Raw genomic sequence first — 16,704 nt, 5'->3', positions numbered from 1 at the left:
TTTCCCGGAGGAGGCAGGGTTGTCGTAGGAGGCACCACGTAAACGATCGGGGATGAGGTTCCCACACCAAGTACTTCCAATGACACTTTTTGGCGCTTGAGCGCCTGGGGTTTTAGTTGCTTTAAATATTTTGTGGACTCCAGGTGACTTGAGCCATTATTTTTGCGAAATACAAAACACTTAATCATCCAGGCAGAATATCAAATAAAATTTTATACATTGAAATGTAGCATACCGATCAGATTCGTCTACCTCTTGGACGACTCAAACAAGGAAACAAGCCCTAATTGAAAGCCTATGAGGATGTTGGTCGAGAATGGAAAAGATTGCTTTATCATGAGGACTCATTGAGGACCTCAGCCAGGACACGTAACGTTTGGGATTTCGAGTCCAATGAAACGGGAACTTCGACCTCCTTCATAGTCGTAAAAATATGGTTTGTCGTCTGGTTCGATAAAAACTTTGAAATACTTCTCCTTAAAGTGTTTGTAGGATGAAGTGTAAGGAGAAAAAAGGATACTACCCGGACAACTAGTCAAGGATAACCAACTCACGGGGGTGATAGGTTAGGAATTATAATAGAAAAGAAAAGTTTGCAGCATCAGTCTCAACCTAAAAACATCGCAAATTCCCTTGAAGGCTTTGAAGAGCAGCCCATGAATTGGGATGCAGCTGAGTAGGGGTAACGTTGAGAATCCGAAGGACCCCCATCGTGAACTCATAAAATGGAAAGGTAACATGCAAGTCATTGAAAAAAGTAATAAACTCTTGAGGAGCATTCTACCGGTTGTGACATACTCTGTTGAAGTGACTGCAACTATCTGCTGCAACTGCATCCGAGGGAGCGTCAAATTTTAGAATAGTCACTTTAGACAAAAAAAAACCCGTCTAAAGCAGTAGGACCCCTAAAGCAAGTAGCAACGTCTAATATGTGTGGATCAACCCACTCGTAGTCAGGAATATCAGAACCGACGCCGACCGATTGGTCTGAATCATTTCTCACTTTTCCAGATGCGGAGTGAGTGGGATCAGAATACTCTATATTCACAATAATATCAAAGGACTCAATAGAGGAAGACATCACTAACCTTTTTAATGACAAACGCAAAAGAAAGCAAGTTGTGTGAGACTCGACACTCGGAGCACGATTAATGAATTCTTAGGCATAGACGATGAACAACAAACCCTTTAACATTCGTGAGCACCTCTATTTATAGAAAAGGCACGAAGAGAGAGAATTAGATACTCACTATTCGGCACCGTCAGATCTCTTTTCATCCAAGACTCAGACACTCGGCATACGAAACGACACACATCAAAAGCCATTAGATCTTTGGATCAAACAGTATCTATGAAACGATTTTTTTTGAAAAAGAGTGAGTCACATCCCTAACAGCATTAAATGCACCCAACAGTCACATCTCACCTCGAGGCACCCAACAGTTACATCTCGAATCTTTAGAAACTAATGCTTCTTCAAGCCTGGGTGGCAAGTGTACTGGTCGGTACCGAACAAACCAATTACTCGGGCTCAGTGATCGACCGACCGCGCCAAAGCATACTTAAAGCACTTAATAAATGATGGCAACGACAGCTACAAAAGCCCTTTACGAGTCACATTTATGTCCCGAATTATGCGGGAAATATCTTTGACTAATCCGATAAATTCGGATTAACCAAAAGATGATACAAATATTTTTCAGATATACCAACATACCTATATACTAGTATATTTCCCTATAAATCAGAGATCATGATACACATTAGTGAACAACTGATATTCAATCCATCACAACAAGGGTCCATGACCAACAATATAAATAAACCCTTTTGCAAAGGTATAAGGTACGCTTTAATTAGTTTACAAATATACACTCTATATACAGATTACTTACTTTTTTCAAGTAAACCCCGACCGAACGCCAAAATTTGAAGAAGAAGACTCGAAAAAAGAAGCAAGGAGATCATCGACATGTCAGTGATTGTACAACCAGCTCCAGATACTATCTAGGCCCTCTTTGCTTGAACAAATTCACATTATTATTTACATATGTTAAACCTTTATACAAATGATTCTCTTAATTTTTTTTAAATTATAAAGTATATTAATACATTTTATAAAGGATAAAGTATATATACATATATATATATATATTAATGTATGTCTCGTGTCCTATAATTTTAAGTTAATCATGTAACCATATTTGTATTTGTGTAGGATCCGTGTCTATGCTTCGTACGTTCTCATGTCCACCTTACCATTTTAAGGCTTTACACCTCACAATTTCGTTAATTCTCTAAAGAGAATTTCCAATCTAACAACATCTAAGTTCACAACTTCTAGGTTTTGAGTCAGAATCAAATCTAAGGTTTATTGCATCAATGCTCTCTTACTTCTTAGCAGCTTCAATTACCAGACTTAGAGATAATAAAACAACAATATATTAAAATAATAATAATAATAAAGTAATTAATAATAATAATATATAAATAAAATAATAAATAAATAAATAAAATAGTAATAATAAAATTATTATTTAATAACTAATTAAAATTAATTTATAAAAAAAATAATTTCATCATTTTATAAATATACAATTTATATTTCTTTAAAATTTATTATATGTATCTAATCACTTATAAATTTTTATAAATATTTTTTAATATAAATAATTGTACTTTTCACTTTCTTATTAATATTAGAATTTATTTTTTTATTATGAAAATTATTTGATTATAGGAAGGACTTATGCTTTGTTTTGTAGTTCGAGTTCAATTCCTCATATAATACTGTTTAAATTTTTATTTTTCCATATAGCAACCTCTTGTTTTTATTCTCTATCTAGCATCCTAACACCCTTTTGTTTTTATTTCCCTATCTAGCACCATTTCAAAAGTTTAAAAAAAAAATTAAAAAAATTGATAATTTTAATTTTGAATGTATTAAAAAAATAAACATTTTTAATGTTTAAAATAGTTAGAAATATAATTAATAAATAAAGAAATGAGTTTTTCCAAAATAAAAATAAAAAAGTAATAAATTAAAAATCTTTAGTTTAAAATTATTTGTTTAAAGAATGAAGAAAATAAAAAATTAAACCCTACAACAACATAAAAGTTGAATCTATAAACATAAATTAGTATTTATTATTATTATTATTGATGTAATCATGTTAATTTCAAGTAAAAAATACAGGACATAATTATAAAAAAACCAAAGTCAATTTGTATTATTTAGTAGTGGACACAGATAATATTGAAGTGTTTATCCTAAATGCAAAATCCTAAAAAAAAAAAACCAATGCAAATGCTACACTTAATGCTTAAAAATGAGAAGAAAAAAATACAAAAATAAATAAGTATAGAAAATAAAAACAGCAGCAATAAAAATAAAAACAAAAAATAGAAATAAATAAAGAATGTTAGAAAAAGAAATAATAACTAAAAACATAAAAGATATAAAATAAAGGCAAAACAAAATAAGATAAAGATAAAAGATATAAAAAAAATAATCAAAACAAGATAAATATAAGAGATATAAGGCGATAGTAAATAAGTATATGTTGATCATAAAAAGGAAAATAAATGAGAGATGATCATTCATTTAATATTTTCTTCAATGGTACATTAAATAGTTTGTGCAAAATGAAACATAATTAATGACGAGAAATGGACGTTCTAGTAATGTTGGGACACGTTCTTTTTGTGACTTAGGCCTCCCCTTTGAGGTTCTTTTCATGTCAGGACTTGGACATAGTATTTGACCAATGTATGCAGGCCAATACTCTTCATTTCTGAGTTCACCAAATAGTCCTTCGTAAACATGAAAGACCTGTTGCAATGTGTACACATGTGAAATGTACCTAGCAAAATCGTGGTGAACATATTTGCATGCAGCAAGCACATGGGAGCATGGTAGGTGTAGTTTTTGGAATTTCCCACAGTCACACCATAATTCGTCCAAGCGAACTGCAAATCGGTCTGGTGGTCGTACTTCTCTTGGATTTTGTCTTTCTTCTACCAAAAATCTGGTGTTCCTCCTATCAAAGGAAAGCATTCTATTAGTGTTTGCCTTTGATTGTGCATCTTTCAATGCTTTTACTACAACTTCAGAGTATTCATGTCCAACAACCATCATGGCTTCCACTTGCCTGCCTCTATTTGTGAAGAATTTATTGCAACGAGTGTATGTTGCCATCACCATGGAAGATATTGGAAGATTTCTTGTTTTCTTCAAAACATAGTTGATCGACTCAGCCATATTGGTTGTCATATGTCCCCACCTTTTACCGTTGTCCCATGCAAGAGTCCACTTCTCTCTCAGGATATCATCCAGCCACTGAGTTGCCTCAGGATTTTTCTCTCTATGTTGTAGTAGTAAAAAAAGTGTGGCTCTATTCCATATGCTGTAATTATTTGTTGCAAATGTAGTTAGTAATTAAAATTGACAAAAACAATATGTATAATTTGAAAGAGTTGATTAACTTAATGTATAAGGACAATTACCCATGTTGATAACATCTTTCTTTAGTGTTGTATTTCTAAACCGCCTCATGAAGTTCTGTGTTATGTGCCGAATGCAATACACATGCATAGAATTATTGTTGTTCCAACCACTATCGTCTCTAGAGTATGCACTCTTTATTGATTTGTGGCAGTCAGAAATGAGCAAAGACCATCTTGCGAAGTGACATATCTTTGTAGGTATTGCAAGAAAAAGAACCAAGCATCAGCAGTTTCACCCTCTACGATGGTGAAGGCAATTGGTAATATGTTGTTCTGACCATCTTGCGCAATTGCGACCAATAACGCTCCTCTATATTTCCCATACAAGAAAGTTTCATCAACTTGGACCACCGGCTTGCAAAATTTGAAACCATCAATGCATGGTTTGAATGTCCAAAATACCCTCTTGAAGATGATGTGGTCCGTGTCCAATTGGTTTCCTTCATAAGCAGGTTGGGCCTTTATTTTCCAAATAAACCCAGGAATGTAAAGTTACATTACATTTAGGAGTGTTGGAAATTTTTGGTATGACTCTTCCCAATTGCCATATACATTTTCTATGGCCAGTTGTTTTCTTAGCCATGCCTTTTTATATGTGACTGTATACCCCAAGGATGACTTCATGTGCGCTATTATGGTTGACACTGGTGTGGAAGGGTCAACTTGGATGATTTCATGAATGCTTTGTGCAATCATTCGATGCAATCATTCGATGCCCCAACTTATTGTGGTCTTTTGAGATCATAGAGGATACACAGGTGTGAACACCTTCCAACTTCATAATTTCCCACAATTGATTCTTGGTTTGCAAAATCAATCTACACCTCCATGCGTAATCATCATGAACACATCAAACTAGGAGCCTTGATTAATTTGATGATGACACCTTGTATGTGCAATGATTGATAATGTGGAAACGATTGATGGCATCTTGAGCTTCTTCCTTGGTGTTGAACTGTTGGCCAACGAAAAGTGTCCCTAGAGGATACACTACTGTGTCGCGATCAAAGACATTACCAAATGTTGGGTCATACATAGGTGGTTCAGGTGGAAAGTGCAAAAAATGCTCCTATGGGACATAAGATGAGTTATGTTCATGTTGTTGATTGTTTGTATGGTGTGCATGTGGTTCTTTTAACTTCTCATCATCAGCAGCTGCAAGTATTTCGTCTTCATCCTCACTAGAAGGATCAAAGACTTCATTGGGAAGACCAACAACCACATGCTCTTGTGGTGATTCTTGAGCGAGTTGTTGATTTTTGTGTTTGTCTAGGCTGATATATTGACCACTTAATAGTTGGGTATATGACTGCATGTCTTTTTCCCATTCCTCAAGATGTTGATGGGTGGGTTCATTCATATCTAATGAGAAAGGGTGTGGTGCTTCGTGGGACAATAGTTGTGATAGGTGGTGGTATGAAGGTTGAACTTCTTGTGATGGTTCAAAATGAATGTTTAGTGAAGGAGAGGAATGTGTGGGTTGACATTGTGTTGATGAAGATGCAAACCTTTCAAATGTGACGTACACTTCGGGTCTGGTTTGTAGTTGAATGGAGTCGTAGATGTCAAAGAATGCCTCAACATCATCATCCTCGGTCATCTCGATGGCGGTGTAATGACTTACCCCTCCACCAAGTCTAATCGGGTAGCGGAAGTGAATTGTTGCGACCATTTCTTCTGCTTCCCTATGCAGTTTTCTGAGGATGACTTCTTTCATACTTTGTAGGGTCATTCCTCTTTTGATAGCAACAACTTTTGGTGTCATAGAATTGAATGTACATCCTTCAATGGGACATTCTTTCATTGATAAATCATAGTGAACAATGACATATAATGAAGCCATTTGTTGACAACAAACAAAATGTTGGGTGTGAAATACAAAAGGAAACATGAAGAAATCAAAGATGTTGGGTGTGACATACTTATTTAGTATCCCCTTATATCTCTTATCTTTATCTTGTTTATATTTTTTTTATATCTTTTATCTTTATCTTATTTTGTTTTGCATTTATTTTATATCTTTTCTGTTTTTAGTTATTATTATTTTTTCTGCCTTTCTTTATTTATTTTTGTTTCTGTTTTTATTCATTAATTATATTTTTAACTATTTTAAATATTAAAAATATTTATTTATTTAATGGATTCAAAATTAAAATTATCAATTTTTTTAATTTATTATTTTTTTTACTTTTGAAATAGTGTTAGATAGGAAAATAAAAACAAAAGGGTGCTAGATAGAAAAATAAAAACAAAAGGATGTTAATTAGATGGAGAAATAAAAATTTAAATAGTGTTATATGAGAAATTGAGTCCTCGAAGGACATGTGATTTTTCATTTTTTTTTTTGTCTAAAATTTTATTTTGTCCCCCTAATCTTGAAATAATATCATCTGTAATGTTTATTATTTTTAACTTTTAAAAAAGGTTTAAATTATTAGGAAGAAATAGGTAAAAAAAAATATTTTACCAATAATGTCTATTATTTTTAATTCAGCTCATCATTTCTTCTTTAATTAAATATTTCTCTTTTTATTTAGATCAGAACAATTAGTTTAATATAATGCATATTACCTTTAATTAAATTATTAATTTCTAGAATATAAATTGTTAATATTTTAGATACCATCCAAATAATTTCTTTAAATTGTTCGAAATCATATATAAAAGAATAATTTACGTAAAAAAACTATAATTAGATCAAATGAAAATGACCAAATACAAAATTAGGCCTTTTATGTTTAAGTAAATTATATTTATTTTATTTCTTATTTAGTCCATAGAAGTTAGTGTATTTTAATTATTACTGCTTCTAACCTAATTAATTTTTTTAAAAAGTCTTCTCTCAATATTTTATGATATGTTGGTAATTAACCAATTTCCACATTTCTTTCAAATTAATTTGTATAACTCTTTAAAATGTACAAACTAACATCTAATTAATTAAACATTTAATTTCTATTTACATATATGTATATATATTTGACAAAAATTAAATTTTACTATTTATCTTTGGCCATGAATATTCTCAAAATCTGTAAGTAATTTTTTAATTATTAAATAAATAATACTAATTATAAAATGATCCAGTCTTTAGCATGTGATTGTTGCTTGTACTATCAGTAGTTTGTAGAAAGCTTAATATGAGAGATTTAGGAACGGGGTCCAAGCATCTATACTCAAGTTAACTTAGGTAATTATACATTTATATATATACACATCTAACATATATATTTTAACTAAAATAATGACTTGAAGAAATATTACATTTTTTGTGGTAGGCTTAATCTTTATATGTCTCAGACTAATAATTATATTCTCTTGAATTTTGTTTAATTAGTTTGAAAATTTGTTTCATGCATAGATATCCCCCATTGTGCACTTAATTACCCCACCAGTAGATTAAGAAATAGGTTCAAACGCCACAAACATTAATTAAATTTACAATCTTAATAAACCAAAATCTATACATTACTCTTACTTATCCCATATTTATCATGTTAAAGATAACATTATTCAAGTGCTACCTACTTTTTAACAAGGTGTATAAGATCAATGAAATCTAATCATAATAGCATAATCATTACCTAATAAGATATTTTCAATAAATATCTACATAAGTCAACAAATAAACAATTTATACCATCAACTAATATACCACTAAAATAATTTATAACTATCACAAAGTTGTATAATTTTATATATACATTATTAATTTATTCAACCTTTATATTAAGAATAATTTCGTGTAGTGACTTTGTCTTCTCTTACTTTATGTTGACAAGTGTGATTGAAGTTAAATGGTGATGTCTATTTGTCGTGAATTGCATTTCGAATATATTGATTAAGGTGTTGAAGAAATCGATGCAGTGGGATGACAATAGTGTAAATCAACTCAGTGTGACACCTTTTAGGGACGTGAGGAGAATACTTGGTAGAGAAGGGCGTTGTCGACAATGTACAAGCTAATATGCATGACATATGCGTTGATGTGTTTGTCGGGATCGGTGATACTATCATATTTGTCCAGTGTGTTCTCTAGTTGCTTTGAAGATAGACTTCCATTATGACCTCGATGAAAGGGCTGTGACGGGAAGACTTCCCAAGAGTACTGGCGGAGACTGGTGGTTTAGAGCTCCATTAGTAAGAGTTGTTGGCTTCCGTACTCATATTGGTTTGTTGGTTGGGTTTTATGAGGTCTTAACTCCCGTCCTGTGTGATTTGGATGGTTGTGATATTCATTTGTTGCATCATATGGCCATTTTCCTCTTTAAGGGTCCTTATTTCTTCTCGTTTTTTTCTCTTAAGGATATCCATTTCTTCAGCATTTTTAGCTCTTTTCTCGTTTCTCTTATCATTGGCATGAGATATTCCTGGTGGTTCTCCACCTCCTTGGTTGGGTGCTTATTGTTGTTCGTCATGTTCCTGGTGATTACCATGTGGCTTTCTGGGTAAGGTTTTCTCCCGACCCCCCAAGTGAGTGCCAAAATATTTTTGCAGGGGCGGGATCTTCGGTTGTCGGTCTTATCAATCTTTCTAGCAGGGGTACTGCAATGCCATTTGAACACTCAAGTTAGTTTCAAGGTTTGAGTGTGAGATAACTCTAGGATTACCTTTGGTCTGAGTGGATTTGTCAATTTATAGTTGTGGTGATGAACCTTATAGCGTACGATTGATGAGTTGGGACACACCCAATGGAACCCAATTGTCATTTAATTATGATTTAAAGGTGATTATTTCATAATGATCTTGAATAAAGTTTGTTAGATGGATCAACCGAGATGCGCCCACGTGTCAAATATCCGGATGGATAATAGTGTTTATGTTAGGATAGCGTCAAATATCCAGAAGGATAATAGTGTTTATGTTAGGATAGGATAGTCTCGATATTAGACCACTTGTTAGAACAAAATAATTTATGTATGCATTTATTATATGGAGAGAAAAATGGTAAAATAAAAAAAATTGTACATCTGTTTTATTAAAATCAAGAAAAAGTATTCACTTAGGAGTTCCTACAAAGCAACTTTAAAAGAAGTTAAAAAGAAAATGAAAGGATAAATTTTAAAGCATAGGTAGAGCTACAACTTTACCCCCTCTGTTTTTGTGTGTGTCTTTAGAGTTCTTTTTGAATATATCAAACAGTGGAAATAATTTTCTTTATCAAAATAAGATTGTTATATAATATTTTATTTTACCCCTTATCATAATATATAAATATACATACATAAATGAAGTATTAGATAAAAAATAAATATATAATTAACAATAGCATAATTAATGATACTTTTTGAACTTTTAAAGACAATGATTAAAAAAAACAAATATTTTTCAATTCCACAACTAAGAATAAATAAAGTCATTAAAAATTAACGAAATTACAAATTGAAGTGAGTATTAATGGAAGTAACCACTTGTCTCACCCACTTCAAATGAACTTTTGATATTGGTAGTGGATAATTTCTTGGAAATGAAGTTTAATTTTTTTTCAACATCAGCCGTAATCTATGAATTTTACTACTGTGTAAACTTCATGTATGCTAAGTTTTTTTCATGATTTGGAAATATAATGAATTTTAGGAATCGTGAATCTAGAAATTATGATTCCAATGCTTAAAATTTGTTTGATTTGTAAAAATATTATTAAAAAAGATTTATACATTTTTGTACGGAAAAAGGAGTAACGTAGTTTATTAATAATTTAATTATTCATCACATTAAATGGTATAATAAAAGTAATATGACATTTTTATCACCAAAAAAAAATTATTTTTTTAAGTTGGAAATTTTGCTTTCCCACCTCTCCGTGAGATACATAGTTCAAAAAACATGTTTTCCCTTTTAAAAATATTAATCAAACATAATTCAAGAATAATATTTTTAACGATTGATTCGAACAAATTGAAGGGAAAACTCTACCTAAGAATGTTAATAATTGAATAAAAAATCATTAATAAACATCTTCGGTTATTATCAATCTCAATAACCATATATAAAAAGTTGAAATTTCACAACGGTATAAAAAAAATTAATTCCAACATTCGACCAAACATGCAGCCCATAAATGTGTGCTTTTGCGAACACTTTTCCGACTTTTTATATGAATTGGTGAAAATTGCAGAAACAGTTATTGTTCCCGAGAGAGGAAACAGTGGTCTATTTTGTGTTAGTGATGCCATGCGTCATAGTTCATCTTCGCCTCCTTTAACCAGAAACCAAAGTGCAATCTAAGAAGAAAAGCAATGTAAATTAAAATGAATGGGAGGATTATACAGTTCCTGAGAAAGAAATGTCTTTAGGAAAGAGTTGTAGTCCTATTTTGCATTTGTCTGATCTTTCCCTGTGTTTCCTTCTTCCATCACAAACCACCCCCGGGGGGTCGGAGGCACAAATTAAAAAATATAACATGAAAAGGCCATTATGGAACCAATTTACATGTTGCAGACATTCATTCTATTGAAAAAACCCCCTAAATAAGATTCACAGTGGGGTACAAGTATGAACAAGAAGACTTTATACCCGCAAAGATGAAAATTACAAAGTTGGCAAGAACCTTCCTATAACAAAAACTCCCTACTATACATCCCAACCATCTTTCCTACTGTCAAATCCACATTTACGACCAGCTAAACTTCCATACATCTCTGAAAATTTCACCAGGCATTGACTTCTTAGCTGATAATGCACTTCCGTGTTTCGGCTAATCGCTGCACCAGAAAACTTTGAAGTGTCAATTGCCCAAGCTGGTTTCACATAATCAACACTCCTTGATGATGAGCTCGCATTAGCATACAAGTAATTCAAAAGCACATCTTCACAGTTAAAATATTTGTCTACCAGTTCCCTCCCCTGCTTTGCTTCCTTGCTCCAGTACCTCTTGAAAGCTACTCGAGAATCAATAAAAGCTGCACCAGTAAGAATCATGTTGTACCCTTTATGCAACCGAGCATATTTTTCTCCCCTATATTTTAAAGGGCTCCCTGAAATGAGCCGAGGATAGAATCCAACAATCCGATCTGGGTGCTGACGCCACACATTAAAACCTCTCTCAATATCATTACATGGCATCATAATGTCATCATCAAGCTCCAGCACTGAGCGTGTATTTATCAATGGATCGGCCCTGAACCGATTATTCAGAGAGTTCTTTTCCTCTACCCTGATCCTTATTGGTACAGCAGAGTCTAGATCACTCGGTTTCGGAGGAACTCCCTTGTTCCACACCACCACTATCTCCCGCACAGAAGAGCATCTTGAGTAGTGTTTCACGTACATTTTCAAATTCCAGAGTCGAGCATCATAGGTCATTGTTAACAATGTGAACTGGGAATACTGCCCTTTCAGCGGGTAAGGTTCTTCTGAACCGTTACCACCATAAATATTTTTCACTCCAGTGCACATCAATACAACCCCCACAGCAAATATTATGGAAAGAATAAACCTCCTAGCACAAGCATTATGCTTAATCTTACCTCGCAGAAATGTTGGGGCACGGTTCAGGCGGCTGCAAAACCGCCTTACCCTTGAAGATAACATATTTGACCTTTCCCAAGATAAGAGAGTCAAATTCCTTTTTCCAGAGTTGTGAATGAACCAATTTAGAGGGACAATACAATTCACAAATCCAAGTAAGACACCCAATAGAACAATGAGTATGGCAGCAACTGCAACAGAAGCACAGCCAACTGTGAATCGCCTGGCTGAATCTCCAGAAGGAACACGATCCCCATCCATGACCCCAACCCAGCCACCAGATGGCAGGTGTTGCACATCTAAGTGATGGTGTCGAGCACCATTCCAAGCATTTCGACCTTTGTTTGGTTCAACAAAGCCCGAGGGTACTTCAACTTCTTTGTACTCATCACTAGTGAGAGTTTCTATCTTAAAAACGCGTACCTGTCTCCCATATGTATCACCACAGTCCTGACCCACACGATAAAGATTTCCTTCATATTTAAATGGCCTGCCTCCATTGCGAGCTCCAAAGCTCTTGCCAATGTTATAAATGGGATTCTTCTTGTGAGGTTTCCAAGGACCAAGAGGTGAATTGCTGTACCAGATCTCCAACTGCCCATTTTTCTTGGAGCCAAAACCACTATGATCTGAGCCAAAAAGCCAATACCTCCCACCATAATTGATGATAAAAGAATCAACAAGGGGCCTTTTTATGATGACCTTTGCCAACCTCCACTGCAAAGGAAAGTTAACTGCACGGTAGAGACGAAGATCTCCCTTCTTGCTTCCCTCAGGCATCATATATATCTGAAGTCATAAACAAGAAAAAAAAATGAATATCATGACTACAATTGACTACAATAATTAGTTTAAGTAAAAGAGCGTTGGACAAATCATATGCATTATGTTCATAACTAAACATGAACATTATCTTTTTCACGAGCAATACCTGGCCATCATGCTCAAAGACATATGGATAAGAAAGATGCCAATCCTCATTCAATGCAATTCCCAGCTGTTGCCATGTTGCTCCCTTATCAGTACTTTTTGAAACTCCAATATCTCCTTGATAAGTGATTGAATTTTTTGTCTCATAGAACAGGTAAAAAGTATTTCCCTGAATTGCAATGCCAATATGAGTGAATAGGTTCTTAATGACTATCCATACATATAGAAAACAACAAACTTCAAAAGGGCAGACAACTCCAAATGAGATATTAACCTATTCTGCATAATCATTCATACTCTTCTATGTGCATAAGTAAAAATATATAATTTTTATTTAATAATTATAACTTTTTCACTTGGAGATTCGGATATCAACTAAAACAAAAAGTAGACACTATGGTGAATGAATGGACTAACATATGTATGATGCATAAAAAATTGTTGCAATCTCATTGATGTCAGAATCACGGACAAACTGATAGATAGTTTAGCAGACAAATTTTAACTAGGGATAGAAAATGAGGGGGAAAATTATTAGAAAATAATTCTACCTTTTTTGAAATTATACTTTGAAAGGCATGACTCATTTTGTTAGAATAAGTCCATAGAAATATCACCCTTTCTCCAATATTAAACCCATCTCAGCATCTCACCCATTATATTTTTCCCTGACAACAACACTTAAGATATTTTTCTTACACGGTGAGATCCTTATGCATTGGGCTGCTCTTTGTTGAGACACTTAAAAGAACTAAACACTTCAAACGACACCATGCATAGTAATTGTCCATCCTCCTAGAAAAGCACTTCAACTTCAGGTTACATTCTAATGAATCACTGTTCATAAATTTAGAAAAGAACTTCAAAGGAACGTGTGATGTGTTTCCTTTTAAAAAATTAAGACGGTCCCCAAAGGAAGAAAAACCATATTGGCAATAAATCAGGAACAAGACTCATTTGTTTAATCAAAATGTAAATTTAAGGGGGGAAATATAGATAAAATAGAGATTATGGAACTGTTCTAGGCATTCCCTATCATTGGATCCATTCCAATTAGCCTGCTTTCAATTATAAAACATAAAACACACAACCATAAGAGCAACTGATTCATTTTTTAAACAAAAGAAAACCCTCATTATTAAAGCTATTGACTGATGATGACACTAAAACTCAGAAGATTTAATAAATATCCTCTTACAATAAAAAAAGAAGGATAATACCCTTTTGTGCTACAACACACAGATATACATACGCGAGTAGGAAGCCTACGTTTCATGTTATATAGAGTACAAGTACTACTAGGTACTTAAAAGTACAAATAACTGATTGTTTAACTACAGAATCCTATAACCATTACACGTATAGAAGCCTACTTTTCATGTTAAATAGAATACTGATATTAGGTACTTACAAACAACTGGTTGTTTAGCTACGATCCTCTTTAAGTATGACACACAATATTAGTAAGGACCTCGCTATCTTGCAGATAAGAGCAAGACCTTACAGATAAGAACAAAATACAGGAAGTCACGCGAGCCCTACCTAATCATAAATTTCTATCTCATTTCACACTTCAATTGTTACAATCAGACATATCCTGGACTCCCCGTCAACTTTTCAGCGGCTCTCAATAAAATAAACAAGAAGGAAATCATCTCAAGCAGCTAAGAAAATATTACTTGCATATATAAAACTCCAGGCTCCCTGCCTTCAGCAGAAAAAAACTATATATGTGTGCTTGGTTTTCCCTTGGATTATCCAAAATAAAAACATGTTGATGTAACATGATTTCTAGTAAATTTTTACATGTTAGATTCTCTGCTAAAGATTTGATTTTGGGCCTAAAATTGATTTTAAATTGAAACAACTTAGTTAACTTTTGTGTGAGATAAAAAATTCTAATGAAGTTTACAGCTAACTTCTAAAAGAAAAACATCCGACAAACATAAACCACATGAGTTCCCTCACCCAGAAACACACTATCGCTCCATGTCAGATTTAAAGCTCCAAGCAATTTCCTCTCCAGATACATGCAAGTTAACCCGGACAAGTATAGTAACAATAACATGACGTACTATCTTTCACTGTTTCCCTAAACGTTCCAACATCAAGTCTCTATCCCGAGAGATTCAAAACTGAATCTAGGAACAGAGTTGGCAAACAAAACAGTAAGTAAAAAAAGGTCCGTCATGCTGACACAGAAGAAAAAAGAAGGTGAAAGTACTAAAACAACTATTTCACAGAATCAGAAACACCAGAGAGATACATGATGAGGGAAGGAAGGAACAAGGGTGACAACAAGAACCTATTATTATTATTGTTGTTATCATTATTATTATTATTATTACCTGAATAAAAAGGAAAGGGTCAGCAACAAAATTACTAGGGAAACCAGCATCAGAAACCGAAGCACACGTCACCACAGGATTGGCGACAGGCCAAGCAGCACTCTCATCGTGGGATACATTCGCCTGCACACAATCAACACCACCATCACTCTCCAAAACAGCAAAAAATCACCCATATCACAAAAAAACTCAATTAAATAATTCACAACCATCATTCCACCAAAACCAAACCATCACTCCTAACAACCTAAAAAAAAAATTAAAAAAAATACCCCCAAACAAAAAAAATCATCTGTTTCTAATTTTTATCTTAAAAAAACGAACTTCAAAGGAGAAATTCACACATACATGCAGATGAAAGAGTGGGGGCAAAAAGAGAAGAAACTTACAGCTTCTATGGGTTTAAGAGAGAAAGGGGAGTCACCGTAGAAAATCCCAATAGACCAAGAACCCTCATTGTCGTCACGACAACCGTTGAGAGAGGAGCGCACTGTAGGGGGAAAAGCGACCCAGCCGTAGAGGGTGGCAATGGATCCGAACAAAACGAAACACCCGAAGAAGAAAACGAAACCCGAAGAAAGTAACCGCTTATAGTACTGTTGGTTCTCCAATCTCCACCTACACGAACACTTCACACTCATATCACAACAACTCCCGCTGCCGCTGTTAGAACAACCACCGTTTCCGCCGCTCCCGCCGCCAATCTGCCCCGAACCCATCTCCCCGGAGAAATGCTCGGTGCCGCCGGGAGATCTCACACCACCCTGGCACGTTGCAACTCCGTCACCAGCATTCCACAATTCCCACAACACAACCAAACCCAACCCGTTTTTTTGTTCTTTGGGTCTCTTACTCTCTCTTTTCTCTCCCTTCCTCTCTCTGCGTGTTTTTCATTTCGCAAGGGCAAGCTTGTAATTTTAAAAATTATTGTGCCACTGGACCTTCCTTACCTCGGTGGTCTGCTATATATGCCGTTTCGCACTTAATGTTAAAACGCTCTTTAAATTTTCATAAATTAAATAATCTATTTATTTATTAATTGGATAATTATCAATAATTTGGTCCAACGTTAATTGCGCGCGTACGGGATGGAATAGTACTCGCTGCCAATGACAAACACCTCAACTCTCACGCGGAAGACAAAACATGGAAAACCTCTCTCTTTCCTCGAAATTACCTAATTAACCAGTAAGAAAATAATTATCCAAATAACACTCCTTTTAATCTAATATTCAAAACTATTACTTCAATTTTTTTTCATTATTACCTTAATTTGAATGGGGAAAGTTAAATTTATTATATGCATAATTTTGAATTCAATCCTAACTTATTAAACTAGAAAGTTTAAGTTAACCTATATTTGCAATTTCCATTATTCAACTTCAAAAGATTAATTAATAAAGACATGTTTTTAGGGAAAAAAAATAACTTTACAAGTGTCCAGTTTTTA

The 16,704-nt window shown here is 33.8% G+C and overlaps 1 protein-coding gene and 1 pseudogene across 2 annotated transcripts; both read right to left on the bottom strand.

The window, feature by feature from the left end:
• Positions 1 to 868: 868 nt before the first annotated feature.
• On the bottom strand, positions 869 to 6,349 carry LOC137829282 (uncharacterized; annotated as a pseudogene).
• A 4,382-nt stretch (positions 6,350 to 10,731) lies between these two features.
• Positions 10,732 to 16,259, bottom strand: LOC137828702 (glycosyltransferase family protein 47). 2 transcript variants are annotated; one of them, XM_068635383.2, is made up of 4 exons: positions 15,644 to 16,259; positions 15,255 to 15,377; positions 12,908 to 13,075; positions 10,732 to 12,765 (listed from the first exon to the last, which is right to left on the bottom strand). In XM_068635383.2, exons 1-4 carry the CDS (start codon positions 15,971 to 15,973, stop codon positions 11,080 to 11,082), a joined length of 2,307 nt encoding a protein of 768 aa, XP_068491484.2. In that variant the 5' UTR covers positions 15,974 to 16,259; the 3' UTR covers positions 10,732 to 11,079. The 2 variants fall into 2 exon arrangements, with proteins under 2 accessions (XP_068491484.2, XP_090161040.1); XM_090304914.1 differs by lacking the exons at positions 15,255 to 15,377; positions 15,644 to 16,259 and adding an exon at positions 14,875 to 15,234.
• Between the last annotated feature and the right edge of the window lie 445 nt (positions 16,260 to 16,704).

The sequence above is a fragment of the Phaseolus vulgaris genome, chromosome 7 (assembly GCF_051622355.1).
Source record: "Phaseolus vulgaris cultivar YP4 chromosome 7, ASM5162235v1, whole genome shotgun sequence".
Taxonomy (NCBI): Eukaryota; Viridiplantae; Streptophyta; class Magnoliopsida; order Fabales; family Fabaceae; genus Phaseolus; species Phaseolus vulgaris.
Note: the sequence above shows the minus strand (reverse complement) of the source record. Positions and strands in the feature narration are given on the sequence as shown.

What these genes read in the sequence shown, in the direction of transcription:
- LOC137828702 (XM_068635383.2), bottom strand. Translation starts at nt 15,973, where the DNA reads ATGGGTTCGGGGCAGATTGGCGGCGGGAGCGGCGGAAACGGTGGTTGT. An exon ending in ACCCTTTCCTTTTTATTCAG is followed by an intron (nt 13,076 to 15,254) that starts GTAATAATAATA and finishes ATTGCAATTCAG; the next exon opens with GGAAATACTTTTTACCTGTT. An exon ending in TCTTTGAGCATGATGGCCAG is followed by an intron (nt 12,766 to 12,907) that starts GTATTGCTCGTG and finishes TTATGACTTCAG; the next exon opens with ATATATATGATGCCTGAGGG.